We start from the raw sequence: 17,169 nt of genomic DNA on the forward strand, positions 1-17,169 counted from the left end.
TTGCATTATGTTTCATGACCATGGCGTCAGTGGAGTAACATTACCTGTTTCCATCAACAGATGGCGGCATAAAATAAGTCATGATGAAAGAAATTATTTAGGTCTTGTTTTTCATGACCTGGTGGCTTCATTCTTCTGAGTTTATGTTTTCATAAAGGAGATATAAAAACATCACTCATATAGTAGCATAGCAGTGATTATAGTCAAATTAACTGGACACGTGCGTAGCCTAATACCTGTTATTTTCAAGCAGGTTCATTGGTGTGACATAAGTGAACGTTATATTTATATCTGGTACAGACAGCCTCAATCCAAATCATCCTCTCAGGTTATTTTTTTCCGCCAGCTGTGTCTCAGATTTCAGCCGAAGGAAAAAATAGTATAGGCTAAACTGTGTGATGAGCAAAGAGACATCTTGGAGCAATCTGTTTGATGTTTCAGCATTTCTTTCTTCACCGAAAGTCTGATCAGATAATCATTCGATTGAAACATATTGGTTGATCAGCAGATTGATACACGCGCTTGTAAATGACATGTGTACATGGTGAGGTGATATCATCCTGGCTGTTTACCCGTCATTGTCACTATCTGATCAACCAGCTTCCTGCAACAGCGCCCCTGTCGGCTGATGGCGGAAGTGCAGCACACAGACCAGCGTCAAGTTAGAGGAAACACAATAAAAACTTGAATCCCCGCCAGGATTTTTAAATTAAGACTCTGTTAAAAACACACGCACAGCAACTGGAAAAATAACAGTACAAGGATGTATTTGTTTATCAACAAGTATTTGCCATTTTATAGAAGTGGGAATATTAGTTACCTCTGAAAATGAAACAAAAGGATCTACTTTCAAATAGGGCTGTAACCAATGACTAGTTTTATTATTGACTAATCTTGTCTATAACATTTGCATAATATATTCCCAGAGCCCAAGATGACATATTCAATCAACTGTTGTATTGTCCAACCAGTCCAAGTTCAAAACCCAAAGATATTCAGGTAATATTCACTATTCTATTCAAGTAGAAAGGTCTCACATATGAAAAGTGTTTGGCATTTTTAGTAAAGTAACTAAATTGATTAATAGACTGTCAAAATAGTTGCCAATTAATTTTCTTACAAACAGTCCTTGGTTTGCCTCATTTGAACATTTAGATACTGAATTTAGTTCCAGAGGGTCCTCTTAGTTCCTGAGTTCCTGGTTGAAAAGGACTAGGAGAAGTGAGGACTTTTGTGTATTATGTATACAGTATGAGGGGTGCATACAGGTAATTTGATTATTGCAGAATATCAATATAAATTTACATTTTATATTCTAGCATAGGAAAACTCCCACAGTGGGAGGAACCAAGGCTCAGTAGGGGCCCACAGCTCATTTCTCATTTCACACTAACACCACATCTCTCTGTACAGGTTCATGATTTTTCAAGTCTGTCTTAAAACAATAGCCAGGTTCCAATGTGTACATTGAAAGAGTTTTTGCTTGCTATAAGAGTGTTTTTAATACTAACTACCCTCTCCATGTTACTATCCCTAAAGAAATACTGTCTGTGGAAATACAAAGAGCCTCTTAATGTCTTCAGACACACTTTGGATTTAGTAATTATGTTAGGAAGGGATCATTTGTTGGCCAGTGTGCACATCATAAATTATTACAGCTTGCAAAAGCTATTTGAATGTACATCTGGACATCAGATTATTATCAAAAGACACATGTGAAACTGTCCTGTAAACAGTTCAAATCGTATGCTTTTATTTCGAAGGCAGAATCCCCGCGTACTTTCGGGCTTTTCCGTCCTTCTTCTTAGTAACTTGACGCAGCCGAGCTCGTCTGTAGCTGCTGCTGGCTGCTGCAGGCGTGCTATTTGCGGCAGCGGAGAGAGACCTCTGCGAAATGCCTTTTGTATTCCCGGGTGTTGTTTTTGGTTTAATTTTGTGTTTTTGCGCGGGTCAGATCACAGTGTTCGTAGCCATGCTCTGCGGTGGATTCAGCGGGCTGTCCTAGCTGACTGAGCCGCTCCAGCAGCGGTGGGTCCGGTGCAGCGCACAGCCGGGGATGAGGCCTACTTGTTAAAGCTCCCCCACCAACCCCTCCATCGCGATGGCTGATGATCAACAACAACCTGGTCAGAAGCCTGCCTCGGGATTAGGCTCTCTTCCAGCGCTGGTGCCAGGACTCCAGGGGCCCGAGGCTAACGCGTTACAGTTCAAAATAAAGAATTCAATTTGGTAAGGAATGGAAACGATCCTCTGGAGCAGCCACACTGTCCTTTTACCGCTAGCTGTAGCCTCATAATTAGCGTATCTAGCTGTGTGGAGTGGCAGGGGGGCTGTGTGTGTGTGTGTGTGTGTGTGTGTGTGTGTGTGTGTGTGTGTGTGTGTGTGTGTGTGTGTGTGTGCTGCACAAAAGCGGCTGAAAAAAAAAATAACAACCGAGTGCTCTCCGTGCAAACCGGAGACATTTAACGGAAAATGCAATAACAGCGAGGAAAGCTGTGCTGCCTGCTACCTGTTCGTGCACCGATACGACGGTAACGTCTGGTTATTTACACGGTAGTAGCTGTAATCATTAGCATCGAGCCATAGGAGGCCATGTGATAGATGATACTAAACCCACCGGTGGTGCTGATGCTCAGGATGACAGGTGTCAAACCAGACCGCTGCACAGAGAGACGCGCTCACACTGATTTAATGCTGCTTATAACAACTCAAGGCTCTCTAGTAACGGTTTAGTTTCTACGGTGTTCTTTAACAACGATTAAAGCAAAATATTTCCTGTTTGTTTTCATCATTGTGAGTAAAAACTAAATGTCTTGACATGTTATTATCTATAACCGCTCAGGTGTTTGGAAGGAATTCAAACCCCATTCACATTTTGCACACTTTATGTAATTTTAAATGGATTATATGTACTTACACAATAACCCACAATCACAAGTAAAAACAGGTTTTTCTGCAGATTCATTTGACTTTTTTAAAATTGAAATTGCTCATTTACTTCAGTACTCCAGAGTCTCTTCTATGCATCCATTGGTGCACCTGCCTTGATGTTCTCCTTGTGAAACCTCTTGGGTTGTGTCTGACATCTCTATTATCACCTATATGGTGCAGTATATGTTCTGTCCACACCATATTATTTATGTCCAAATTCTGAATTTGAAATGTATAAAATATAAAATGGCCTAAAAACAAGACATTTTTTTTGCTGAAGACATTTCCCCACGTCACAGTAGTAAAAACACAGGTGTAAATGATAACAACAATGGTGGCTGAATTCCATTTAGCTGCTTCAGTTTCAGGGTCCTGGTATCGGGTGTCATAATGTTATTAACGCCTGGGTTTTTACTACCATGACAAGTTATAACGTGTGGTGTGAAAAAGGCCTTTGAAACAAACGAGCAGTGTCCATGGCATGGATCCCACAAAGCTATTCACTGCATTTCACAGATGCTGTGGTGCGACACTACACCTGCCGATGATGACGCAGAATGATGCTAATTCATAAATGTCAAAAATCTCCATTTACTTACTCTATAATAAACTAGTGAGGGTCCATTGGGAGTAGTGAATGAGGACACAGCATAGAACTAGATTGGCAAATTTAAATTATTGGGGATGATTTAAAAAGGCACACACAGGTGTGTGTGTGTGTGTGTGTGTGTGTGTTTATGGTTTCACAACAGGGTCGTGGTCAGGGAGGAGACAAAGAAGCCATTGGCCTTGAACAGGTAGAGAGTACCGCTCAGAAGCGAGAGCAGGTGAAGGTGAAGTTTACCATTCAGCACTACAACAACCTGGAGCAGACAGCCAGGCCAACGCCGGAGTGGCTTTAGGACAAGTCTCTTAATGTCCTTGAATGAGCCAGCTGAAGCCCAAAAAAACATCTGTTGAGAGACCTGGAGATGGCAGTTCACACACTCCTGTTCCCACGTGACTGAATTTTAAGAGCCTCTTGTCAGGACGAAGACTCAAAGCTGCAGCTTCTGCCAAAGTTGATTCTGTATTCTTATGCAAATAATAGAGAAAAATATGCAAAACATTATGAAATACATTTTCTCAGTTTTAATATTGTTTATTTAATTTAGAATTACATCTGTAACACTATAACGTGTGCAAATACTTTCCAAAGCCATCACTTATCTTGGCATCGGTAGACCGAAAACAAAATGTCATGTTGTCTTGATTTTAATCTCTTGAAGGTGATGCAGCACATTTTATTAACACATCTGATTCTGTATTTTAATTTAGTATGTTTAAAAATATATATTATAAAAACTACAGTAATAAATGAAAAATTATAAATACTAATACATTGCCTGACTCAGCTGTTCATGCATAGTTTCTTATACTACTTTATACCATACAAAGAAAATGGGTCAGCAGGGATGGGGATGAAAACAAAGTTAGTTGCATAGTTGCATGTATCAATGTTCTATTAATCCAAGTCGTATTTATTCACAATTCTGACTTTTGCTCTCTTTCATATTGCAGCAAATCTGTACAATCAAAAGTGGACAGCATATTGGTGAGTATCCACAACAGAGCTCTCCAAACCAAGTCTGTGTTGTTGGTTACTTTACACTCTACCAACCCCTTATTATCAGTCGCATGTAACAGTTAATTGGTGGATCATGAGAACAGATGTGCAGCTTATCTTTAGTTGAGAAAAAAGTTATACATACATGTTTCATGCTTAAGTGTCCTCTTTTGTATAAATGACTCTTATGTTTGACTGTTTGTGTTTTGTCTATATTGGCCTGTAAATACACATCTTTTTGCAAAATACAAAAGAAACAACTTTTTTTCTACTCCGCCATATGTGTATATGTAAAAGATTTCTATTCATGCACATTTTGTTGTGGATTAATCTGAGCTGAAGTGGCCCACATCTCGTATTCAGCAACAAAGCCATGTCAGTGACATCAAAGCTACATTTGTTGTTACTAAGAGAAAATACGGGCCGTTAACAGTTTCTATTTTAATTTCAACAAGTCTGTCTGGTGTTTGACAGATTTCAAAAAGCACATTCAGTCCCTTTCAATGCGTAAACACATCAGAGGCTTACCAGTGACACTGTTGGACACAGCGTGTCAGACTGGGGCAAATGAAAGAGTTCATCTACATGGATTGTGTCTAAATACGGTTGTGGGATAAATATCAGAAGCACCATATTGTACAATAATATGTGCATCTTCTATCACCATAAATGTTATCTTATATCAAGATGTCTATAATATTATAATACATTTTAGTATTTTTTTGTTTTGCCTTATCCAGGGAATTAGGTAACTGACGAAGCAGAATGTTTTATCACATTGTTCCACAATATAGTCATATTGCCTAAAATGAAAACTTAAAAAGGTTAATTTGTGGATGAAAAAGCATGGGAACATTTCAAACCACATTCAGTGGTAAAATATGATGTCCTTGGAGACAGGGATTTAAATGTTGGGTCTGTTTATATGGCTGTCAAATGAACGTATACCTCATGTATAATCTTATATTCCTCATATGCATCCTACATTATAAAACGGGTAGCTCAAATCAAGCAATCTGATTGACGTCTTAACATGAGTCTTAGCGTACTTAAAAAGGAGGTTTGATAGTGTTGCCCAGAATATGAAAGCAAGCAGGAACGCAGCAGAAATACACTCACCACTCCCTCTGCAGCGCCGCAATTAAGAAACTATCCAAAGTGTGATCGAACATGCAACATATAAAAAATGTAAATAAAGAGCAAATTTGTGAAATCAATATAACGCTAGGCTGTGATGAACAAAATAGATATGCTAGCTGCTAGTGTAGGCTACGTTCCATAGCAACATTTTAAATTCATACACTGAAAATGAAAGAGAATCAAAATGTTTAGTATGTATACCCAATATACACAGTATTAGTGTTTATATTTGATAATCACTTTATTTTTAAATATATTTTACACATTTTCTTTTCTATTCCACAAATTAATTTCTTTGACTGTAAAACATCTTTGCTTTGCATTTGTTCTCATCTTTGTTTTTGTAAACATGCAAATTTCTCCTTTGTTCATAATAATAATAATGTAATTTGGAACAACTTTTGGATACAGACTGGAAGCATCTTTCTTTGTACTTTATACATTCATTTATAAGCGTTTATAAATGAGTTTATAAATAATACGTTTCCTAAGTTATCTGTATAGGTTCTGTTGTCAGGTGTAAAAATCATCCTAAAAAATCCAACATTTTGACAACATTTTACAGAATGTTGCCAAAAGATCCAACCATGGTCCACTATATGCAGAGGAGGACTAATTCGTTCACTCTGCTTGTAGCAATGGAGTGTAGTAAATAGCGTTTTCATTCACTGCTCATTGGCTGAAGGCTCTCACCTCATTCATTCAAGTATTGGTTCCCCTAGCAACAAAGAGGCAAATAGAAAAGGAAGCGGGTGAGATGAGTCCACTCTTAGGAACCAATTGAGAAGCAGTCGGGATGGAATAAATATTAAGGAGGTTGTGAGCAACTGTCTCACCTGTGTAGCATTTAAAAATCTGCGCTAAATTCAGATTTTTTTGCAAACATATCTATTTGTTCAGTTGTGAAAACCATTAGGCCTAAAGAACGATTTACAATCTTTTGATCAATGTCTTCATTCTCTATTCCATATTCCTCTCATGAGGCATACGTTTAGAGGCTCTGTTTGGGAAACTGATTTTAGTTTTATAGAAATAATATGTTTTCCTTTTGTGATCATTTTATTTTTTACAGCAAGATGTTGAGAAGTTTACAGACATCGAAAAACTCTACCTCTACCTGAAGTTGCCTTCTGGTCCCAGCAGTGGCAATGATAAAAGGTATGTCACACACAAACACACACACACACACACACACACACACACACACACACACACACACACACACACACACAAATCAAGTTTTCCCACTCTGCTCTTTGGCTTTTCTTTTGTCTCACACACACATGGCTGCTATGTTGTGGCTCTCATTACATTATTGCCACTGTTGTTTCATTGCTTATCCACTGCCTACTTCAGGTTTAGGCTGCTTGCTCATAAAAATTAAGTTGAATTTCAAGTTTTTTACATTTTTGGTCACTGATGAGTTTTTTTTTAAATATTAAATGTATCATTAATTTTTCAGCTCTATGATTGATTATCATTATGAAGCAAACCACTGATCTGTGTAGATTCCTGCTATACCTAGCTGTCTGTGTTTCATTTGTTTCCCCATATCTATTCATCACCTCAACCCCCCAATTCTACCCATTTGGACTGAGAATGAGAGGGGGTCCTCCACTCCTGGATTATGGTATTAAAGTTTCTGTATTAACAAGAAATGATGCATAAAAATCGAGGACTCTGCCTCACCACATTTATTTTGCTTCTGCACTAATTTCAGTGATCAGAGTTCCATGTCGTCAAGCCGCACTCAACAGATGTATGCATTCAACTGGATACGGAATCACCTAGAAGAGCACCCAGAGACTTCCCTCCCAAAGCAAGAGGTGTATGATGAATACAAGTGAGTGTAACAGAAACAGAGCGGGGCACAGAAACGGGGGGGCGTAACAACAGTATGTGTTTCACTTTTAACCTTATGGATGATGCTCTTCTCTTGCAGGAGCTATTGTGACAATCTCGGCTACAATCCACTGAGTGCAGCAGACTTTGGAAAGATCATGAAGAACGTCTTTCCTAACATGAAGGCACGTCGACTGGGCATGAGGGGCAAATCCAAATATCCTTTAATTCTGATGAACATGTCAACAAAGTCTTCCTCTGGTTTTACGTGTCTGTGCTTCGTTTTATTCTGCTTGTATAGTCTTCAAATTGTGAGCAAGTGAGTTGATGCTGTTTGTTGATTGCAGACGTGTAGTGCTGCCATTTGAAGAGGCAGGTCATGTATTTCTTCTAGCAATGAGTGTCTTTAAGGTTTACGTTCAACATTGCTGCAATAAGCTATCCATCAACTAAATTGTTGGCATGTGTCGTCCACAGAAATCTTAAAAATCCAGCTGTGAATGGATTCTAAAAACTCAAGAAAAGAAATCGCATTATTGACAAATCACGTTGCATGCAAATTATGTTTCAGACTCCTTAACTCCTTCTCACATACTGTTATAGCGGGTTAAGGAAGAAAGCTTTTGTTCACATGCCGTCCTTACCCAACCTTGATCTGCAGAAATCTGGTGATGGGGTAAGTTACTCTAAATAAATTAATACAAAAAAAAATTCAATAAATATCTAGTTAGACATGTGAAACTGTCTGACGCTCGTCCACCTGCTGCTCTCCTGCAGTGTGAGCTGATGGAGTCGACTGGCCAGTCCCCAAGCGCTGAAGATGAAATGAGATCTGCAGCCTGTGGACTGGTGTGTGAGTGGGCCCAAAAGGTCCTGAGTCGTCAGTTTGACCACGTAGAGGACCTGGCCCGCTTCCTGCTCAATAGCCACTACATTGGTACTAAGTCCATGGCTGCACTCACTGTTATGACCGGAACACCCACAGGTAAAGAAGGAGGTCCTCTCATCTGCTGGTGCTGTGATTTTACTGGTGTGTTGGGTAACGCGCAACAAAAGTAATCCTGGTCACTCCTGATCAACATAACAGAGCATCGGCCATTGTAAATACATATGACGTATTACAACGATGTAATCTGTCAAATCACACTTCAGGATATTCTCTTAAAAATGATTAAATTCAGAGTTTATTCGTAAATTAGTCCACTGGTTTATTAAAAAACTTTAAAAAAATGTATGGTTGGTTTGATGTTCAGTTCCAGATTTATCTAGGCTATTTATTTAGGTATTATTACTAAGACTTAGATGTTTAGTTAAACAGTTTGCTCTCATTTACACTGTATCCTTACTAATCATAGTTCTTCGCTTTCGTTTTTCTTCTCTTGACAGGAATGAAGACGCCAACTCCAGCGTCTGCGTTTGTGCCAACAGCTGAGGCAAACTCTTTCCAGCCCCAGGTGAAGACCCTGCCTTCTCCCTCTGTCGATGCGAAGCAGCAACTGCAGCGCAAGATCCAGAAGAAGCAGCAGGAGCAGAAGCTCCACTCACCCCTGCCCAGTGAGGCCCAGGTCAAGAGAACAGAGGCCAGTACTCCCGGCCCCACCATCCCCTGTGGCAGCCCTGCTCTGCTCTCTCCTCAGCCCACCATAGGCATCGTGGTAGCAGCTGTCCCCAGCCCAGTCACGGTATAAAGCTGAATTTGTCCCCTCCAATTATGCTCAGATATGTTATAAACAAATGTGCCTAAATGTAGTTTTATATTGTCACATTTCTTCTCCCAGGTACAGCGGGGCAGGCAGTTGATGACCTCACCCAGCCCTGTGGGGACTTCAGAAGGAAAAGTGTTGCCTGTGAACTTCCAGGTGGTCACTCAGTCTCTGAAACAGTCGCCCAAACATCCTCAGAATATCTCAGCCAGTCCTGTGAGTGACCGGCTGGCACGACATGGTACACGGTACGCACAAATTCTGCCCAAGCCCTCTGCCACCAGTGCCATCACGCTGCGCTCACCCCCCACCCTGCTCATCACCAACAGCCCCATTAAAACTGTGATGCCAACTCCCCACGTCAGCTCAGTTAACGTGGTGAAGATGACGGCCATTGCTCTGGCTCCCAGCAGCAGCAGCAGCACAACCGTGCGTCCTGCCTCGGCGGGTGTGAATACCATAGCTGCTCTGGACGATTCACAGCATCCACATGGTTTCAGCTCATTTGCCCCTCAGTCTCCTGCAATCAGACCCAGTGCCCTAGTCTCCACCTCAATCCTCTCCACTGACTTCAGAGTGGTGTCTGAAGCTGGAAATGACAATACCCTCGCCCATAGCACAGACAAAACTGCTGCTGGGGCAAAAGAGGAGAGAATGGCTAAGTTCAGGGCTGCCAGCGAGCCAAGCTTCCTGATTAAGTGTTCTCCTGGACCCGACAAAGGGTCAAGGGTAAAAACTGACCCCACATCCCCTCCCACCTCGGTAGCTGTAGCTGGGACTCAGGACAGCAATAGCAGTAACTGCCATGGCAGTACTTTGTACTTGACTGTTGATAATCAGAACTCCAATGGCAACACTCTTACCCCAACATCGAAAGATCCCTGCCTAGATGTCAAGAGCCCAAGAAAGCGCACAGGCCCAGGTGGGGAGTCCCACGTCATTCCTGTGAAGAGGGTGTTTATTTCCCAGCAGCCACTTGCTTTTATTGACAATTCCAAACCTGGAGTCAGTGCTGCATTGAAGAGGATTCCCAGACCGGGAACCCCAGCCAGACCAGAGAGTGCTCCCTGCAAAGTGACTGTGAGACACACCTCCATAGGGCCCACACAGATCCTTGCACTCTCTGACTCGCCCATCACACACAACGAGGGCTCCCAGACTGTTGTCAAACCCCTGGCCTTGCTGATGAAGCGCGAAGACCATTCTCTCAGCACTGATACAACAGCAGCTAGAAACAACACGCCAGATCAGGCGTTGCTAAGGCAGATCACCAGGGACCCTCTCACCATACCAGCCAACTCAGGAGCACACGAAGCCTCTGTGATGAGAGACTTAAAGAGCACAATATGGGAGGAGGGACAGCTTGATGAGCTTCGGAAGCAGGCGTTTGCGCAGCAGATACCAGCAGAACACAAACAAACAACTTCTGACCAACTTTCCATTATAGCTCAACCCCCCGAGGCCTCGGGCCAGCTCAGCCTCGCGCAGGAGATGGTTGACTTTGCAGGTTCTCAGCCCAACATGGACTACTTCCCGTTCAATGACGATGACATGACCCAGGACAGCATCGTGGAGGAGCTAGTGCAAATGGAGGAGCAGATGAAGCTGAAGGGTCTGTTTGGTAGCTGTGTGGATGTGTCTATACAAAGCCAGTCAGCTAGCAGTCAAGGCTCTATCCTAAATGCTCACCAGGCCGGTACTACTTTCTTCCACTCTGCCCACAGTAGCACCACTCCTGTCCAAACTCCCACTCCAACACCGACTCCAACTCCGACGCCCACCCCCACCTCTGAAATGACGCTTGGACACAGCATGACAAGAGAGAGCCCCTGTTCCCGCATGGCTCCCATCACCCCTGTGGATGGAGCCATGGGTCGCCACACCCCCATCAGCACACCGCTGTCCAACTGCAGCAGCAGCGTCCCCCCAAGCCCGGTGGAGTGCAGGAACCCTTTTGCGTTCACTCCTATCAACTCAAGCATCACAGGGTATCACGATGCCAGTATTGTCTCCAGCAGCCCTGTTAAGCCCATGCAAAGGCCAATGGCAACACACCCTGACAAGGCCAAGCTGGAGTGGATCAACAACCGCTACAACAGCAACTCTGCAGGTCCTTTGCCCAACCACAGCATCGGCATTCTGCCCAGCTACCAAGACCTGGTAGATGACCAGTTTCGTAAGCCACATGCCTTTGCAATTCCAGGCCAGTCATTTCAAGCTCAGTCGAGACAGGATGCTGCTCACTTTGGTCGTTTGACCCCTATATCCCCGGTGCAGCAACAACAGCAGCAGCTGGTAACAGGTGTAACTACTCCCACTAAACAGGAAAGTTTTGCTGTGCCTGCACCGTTGGACAACAAGGCATCAACCTCATCTGCGTCCAGCACTTTCCGTTGCCGCAGCGTCAGTCCTGCAGTGCGCCAGAGAAACTTCAGTGGCAACACCAACTCTCAAACAACCACCAATACCACCAATACCACCACCACCACCACCACCCGAGCTGTGGTTTCACCTTTTAACTCCCCCATCACCTCTGAGGTGCTCAGCATCCTGTCCAACAGTCAGACGGTCGGCTCTGTGCACAGCATGGTTCAGCGTAGCCAATCTGTGCCCCTGAACATCATGATGCAGAGTGAGATGCTGCCTGTGCAGGGTCAGAGTAACACCGCCAAAATCACCAATGTTCTTCTTAGCAAGATGGAAGCCGACGGGGATGATTCTGTCCGTGGCCTGGGCATAAACAACCTCCCCTCTAACTACACGGCTCGTATGAACCTCACGCAGATCCTGGAGACCACTCCTGGCTTTGCTGGAGGCACCGCTCACCAGACTCAGCTGCCTGTTAGCTCCAGCCCTGCTGCCTTTGAGCTCCAGCAGCATGGCTACCTCACCACTGGCAGTGGAGAACAGGTGAGTTTCTCCACCGGGGACAGCCAAGCACAAGCGGGTCCTGGTGACCAAGACCAGCAGCAGCAGCAGCAGCTCTGTGAGAATCCTGTGCAGACACAACCACAGCTCCTCCTCCAGAGCACACAGCAGCCGGAGGCAGAGGACGAGCAACAACAGCTGGATTTCAACAACACCGTCAAGGACTTGTTGGGGGATGATGGCCTCAACCCCAGTTCCCAGTTGGTGGGTCAGGTAGCTTCCGAGCTCAACGCTGTTGCGTCTGACTTTTCCAACGACATGAGACTGACCTCAGATCTGTCCAGTAGCATCACTGACCTTAACACGTTGGACACAAACCTGCTGTTTGATCCTAATCAACAGCAGGAACAATATGAAGACTCAACACTGGAAGAACTGAAGAACGACCCGCTTTTTCAGCAAATATGCAGTGATACTGTGAACTCTTTTGACTGGCTAGAAAGCAAAGACCAGCCTACTACCGTAGAGATGCTGGGCTAAAGTCATCTTTTACTCTGTATGATTTCTGTTCTCTGTTGTTTGTTTGGTGCGTATGTAGTTTATCTGTTTTTAAACTATAGTTTGTTGAGATTTGTCTGGACTTTGCCATTCGTTCTGTTAAAAGTGCCAAGCTTACCAGAAAATCACTCCTACTGATGTTTAGTTACTTCTCTCCTTTTTCATTTGTCACCCAGAGATTCAGTACTTAACCACTTTTCTCCCTCATCTGAAATTAGAAATGTAAGCATTTCAAGTCAAAAGTGTGAGTACTTGGTGGCAGCATGCACTTACAAAGTGCAGGTTTGTATGGTATGACCATTATGAGAAACATAATCTTCCTTGTTATAACCAATCAATAATGCAATATTTGTATTCAACGGACACTTAATGAAAGAAAGAGACGGACAGGAAATTTGGCACAAAAGACCAAAAAACGTATGCTGTTGTATACTATTTTCAGTGTGTGCGGCTCAAGTTCAACCAAATGGAGACAATATTAGGATTGTAGTATATGCACATAATAGTTGTAGTACATTTGCCTGCCATATCTGAATATTAAAAAAGGGTAGCATCTCATGCTGCCAGGTGCTGAATTTAAGACATAATCTTTATACTTTATCATATACCAAATCAGTGGAAAACTGATTCACATCTGAGCATTGTCCAAGAGTGAAATTTTCTCAAAGCCTATACTTCTTGTACTGTTTAATATCTTATAAAGGGAGTTGATGAATCAGGAGGGAGAAGATGGGAATTCAGGCCACTTTGTGGACTATACATCGAAAGGAATCAACAACTGGTTGCCTTATTCCCAAAGTCCAAGGCCTTATGCCATCTGTAGAGAGACTGTATATAGTATAATGTTAAGACACTTCAGAACCATCCAGAGCTTCATCATATCAAGGCAGCTGTTACTCTGATGTTTTCAGTACTATTTCTTATTGTTTTTGTTTTGCAGTGTTACAATATAGATGCGTATTGTATAGGCTAAAAACTACACTGTGTGTGCCCTTATCAGTAATGGATTTAGAGGAATTTGATATGCTGTCCATAAAACATGGCAGGCACACTTTTAAGTCATGAGATTTTTTTTTTTTTGGCATGCTATACTCCCAGCTTGGATAAGGATGTCAATGGTATGGAGAAGGCTTAGTTATTTAGAAAGCTAGAGGCTGACATTTATGTTTTGATGTCATCTTGGGATCAAGAGGAAATGAAATTATGTTTGTGGAAAATCCAGCCTTATTTCCATACCAAAGATGATCTGTTTAAATAACATAAGAGATTATTACACATAGACAGTCCTAGCAGACATTAACAGCAACAAAAAAAAGGGCGACCTCGGAGATATAAAAGAGTTTTATTGCATTTGAAGAAAAGGGTTGAGTTGCGTAAATCTTATGTACAGTATGTAAATTTGTGAAAACGGTCACTGTCCTATGTTTTATAGGTAACCATGGACCTGAGAGCATGTTGAAACCATCACTGCTAGCCAGGTAGGCTATGTGATACAGTAGGATGCTTGCTTGAGTTTTTGGCTATTGTCAATGTTGTATAAGTCATGTTTAAGCTCCATCTGTAAATAGGATAGATACATAGAGATTTGATGTATCAAGACACTATATTATGGCCATTATTCTAGCTAAGTATGTGCCATTCAAAAGAGAAAAAAAAGCTTAACAGATCTATAGTCGGCAAGATACTGTATGTTGTGTGTTACATTTCTGGCTCAGTGTGTCGTAAAAGTAATGCTGTCTGGTCTCGCTTGCTGATTTTCTTTTACTTTTTTTTCTATTCAAAGATAATAGGTCTCTGCAGTTGCAGAAGTGATGTGTGCTTTGAGCAGGATCAATAGCATGGTATATTGAGAAAAAAAAAAAGTTGTGATACTGTTAGCTGGTTGCAAACATCTCTGTGACAGACATTGTGCTCTAAGCCTTTCAGCAGACACTGGAAAAAAAATGACTCATGTTTCAACAAACTTTGGAGGTTCACATTATTGCACTAAATTTTTATGACACATTGCTTTGCCACACCTTTATGGACAAATGTAATGATGGATGCCCACACAAAAAAAAAAGAAAAAACATTTTTTTATGACAAGATGAGTAGGGAAATTAACTGTCAGAAAATAACTAATTGTCTTGTAGCAAAATGTGCATTAATCTCAGTGAGATACACATTTCTTACTCATTCTCATACATGAGAATATAAAGCATTGAGGGGGGAAAAAAGTTCAACAACCTTTTAAAACCTACATGCTCATTATGTTGATAAATGATTGTACGCACGCATGTGTGATGACTTCTGTTGTACTTTGTATTCTTGATGACCACTGTCTTCTGTGATTTGGGCAGGTTCTGTTAACCAGACTGGCAGTGCTAGTTTCATAAGTTTGATTACTTTTGTTGTGTGCTGTTTACTAAGTTAATGTTGTTCTATATGTTATGTTCATGATGACTGTTTTCTGTTGATTTTTACATGTTCTTATTTTGCAAAACGCATTTGTGAAGAAATTTAACATTTTCTCGTAATCTTTTCTTAAACAATAAGGCACTGATATTTGAATTTGAATGAAGGAAATGCACCTCTTCATGAGTACAGGATCTCCATCAAGCAGTGACTCTGATTCTTTACCTTTGACTGACCCAGAACCAACTCTGTTTGACTATCTTGTCCATTTCTACCAGTAGAAAAAAAAAAACCCTCCTCCGTGGTGTTGTCTGGTGTACTGCTTAATGTACAGTAGCTTGTTAATATTGCAATCGCGTTGTTTCTTTTTTCAATGGAAAGTACTCACTGGTGAGATTTTTAAAGTGGTTTTAAAAGCCAATAAACTTTTTTAAAGAATCTTCTTGTGTGTTTGTGTGCAATTGATTTTGTATTTTACTGTAGTGAGTAAAAAGATGCTTCAAAGCATTAGAGAAAGTAACCTTACAGGACTTAATGTAGATTAAAAATAATCGGAATTAATAGTTGAACTGGTTGTTAGCTAAACAAGATTTAAAAAAGAAATCTAGGATCCGTCTCCAATACAAACTTTGCAAGACAAATACGCAGTTTTGATTGGAGAGATGCCGGCTTATGACATGACGCTGTTGATTTTTCCAAACATGCTAATACTGGGGGTTTATTTCCTTTTGGTCAAACACCACACACTTTACTATTCTAACAATCAAATCTATGCAAACCTCTCTGTCACCCTCTTGGCTTGAGGTTAGAGGTCTTCAGCTCTTCAAAGGACCTCTTGGGTCAGCGGGGGGGGTGGCCTCTCCTAGCGACTCACTCCAGCCAATCAGAGCCCAATTTGTTGGTCCTCTGCTCTGCTTTCCCAGGGCCTCATGATATTCATAACATGTTAATGACCTTAACTCTATTGATCATGGCCAAACGGCCAAACCTTTAGCCATGTGGAGCCCAGCGGTAACCTCCACAGCACAACATTTGGCAATGTGAGTCGACAGATTTCACAAGCAATACAGAAATGTGTTTCCTGTTTGTATACAACATGTATACAAACAGGAGAATGTAAAGCTTACAGATAGAGTGAGGCCGCAACACAGACAACTCATGTTTAGTTTATTATATTTACTGTCCTTTTTCTGTGTGCAGAGAAACAAAATATTAGCTCTTTTTTTTTTAAATCTATGCCTACAAATGCATGTCAATAATAAAAAACGAAAACACACATTATATCAGGACTTACAACAACGTAAGTGTGTTTCCTAAAAAAAGAGATGGTAATTTAAATACATATTGAATCATTAACAAAATAATTTTTAAAATCTAAACTATTGATTAAACACATTATAGGATGCTATTAACCTAACCTTTGATTTTCTGTGTCGAATTATAACTAAGGCTTTGGATGATTAAATCAATAGGTGTAATAAATACATAATTACACTCCGTTGTCCTCATTTGATTGGATATTGAAGTGTGGGGATGCACGTTTATGCCAGTAATTCCTTAAAATCATTACACAACAATTCATAGACATTGTTGAGAATACAAATTATATAATATCTATTTGAATTATATAATACCTATTGAAAGGCACAACAAGGTAGGTTCCCATCCTAAATGTGATGACTGCATTTACCTGTATCAATGGATGGGTGTTTTGCTGATACAGCATGGCTGATCTCACAGCTGGAGCCCATTGTATTGCTAGTGAATGAGGGCTGGGAGACGGGAGGGTCATTGTCAAAAGGCACGGTCGCTGGATCAATATCTGAATTCATTAGGGGGCTGACTTGCAGCCATCAATATCTCCTCATAATTACCAGGTTTTGTGGTAGAAGCAGATGCTGTTCAGGGTGACCTTATTACCAGTGGCCTTTCGTAAATGATAAGTCACTACCATCACCTTATTTTGTTGTCTAAAATATATGATGCACAGAAAGGAAGATCTCACACGGTTAAGTTGCTAAATGGGACATCAGTATAGTTGATTACTGATCAGTTTGTATTTGAAATGTACTCTATAGTGATGTAGTCTATGGACCTAATTAGAGCTTGACATGTAAATGCACAACT

At 41.4% G+C, this 17,169-nt stretch overlaps 1 protein-coding gene across 2 annotated transcripts; it reads left to right on the forward strand.

Moving 5' to 3' along the window:
- The first annotated feature begins 1,880 nt into the window (after positions 1 to 1,880).
- LOC137881154 (DNA-binding protein RFX7) lies at positions 1,881 to 15,480 on the forward strand. 2 transcript variants are annotated; one of them, XM_068722941.1, is made up of 10 exons: positions 1,881 to 2,229; positions 4,492 to 4,525; positions 6,750 to 6,834; positions 7,268 to 7,307; positions 7,398 to 7,520; positions 7,620 to 7,736; positions 8,111 to 8,195; positions 8,297 to 8,504; positions 8,906 to 9,201; positions 9,298 to 15,480. In XM_068722941.1, the coding sequence occupies exons 1-10, from the start codon at positions 2,102 to 2,104 to the stop codon at positions 12,628 to 12,630; spliced, it is 4,449 nt and encodes a 1,482-aa protein (XP_068579042.1). In that variant the 5' UTR covers positions 1,881 to 2,101; the 3' UTR covers positions 12,631 to 15,480. The 2 variants fall into 2 exon arrangements, with proteins under 2 accessions (XP_068579042.1, XP_068579043.1); XM_068722942.1 differs by lacking the exon at positions 7,268 to 7,307 and having other exon boundaries at positions 6,750 to 6,835.
- The last annotated feature ends 1,689 nt before the right edge of the window (positions 15,481 to 17,169 follow it).

This window comes from Cebidichthys violaceus, unplaced genomic scaffold (genome assembly GCF_023349555.1).
Source record: "Cebidichthys violaceus isolate CVI_PGR_0920_01 unplaced genomic scaffold, fCebVio1.0.p SCAF_3, whole genome shotgun sequence".
Lineage (NCBI taxonomy): Eukaryota > Metazoa > Chordata > Actinopteri > Perciformes > Stichaeidae > Cebidichthys > Cebidichthys violaceus.

Excerpts from the sequence above, each read along its gene's own strand:
- LOC137881154 (XM_068722941.1), top strand. The coding sequence starts at position 2,102 with ATGGCTGATGATCAACAACAACCTGGTCAGAAGCCTGCCTCGGGATTA. Across the intron at positions 7,308-7,397 it reads TCCTCCACTCCTGGATTATG|TGATCAGAGTTCCATGTCGT; the intron begins GTATTAAAGTTT and ends CACTAATTTCAG. Across the intron at positions 8,505-8,905 it reads TATGACCGGAACACCCACAG|GAATGAAGACGCCAACTCCA; the intron begins GTAAAGAAGGAG and ends TTCTCTTGACAG.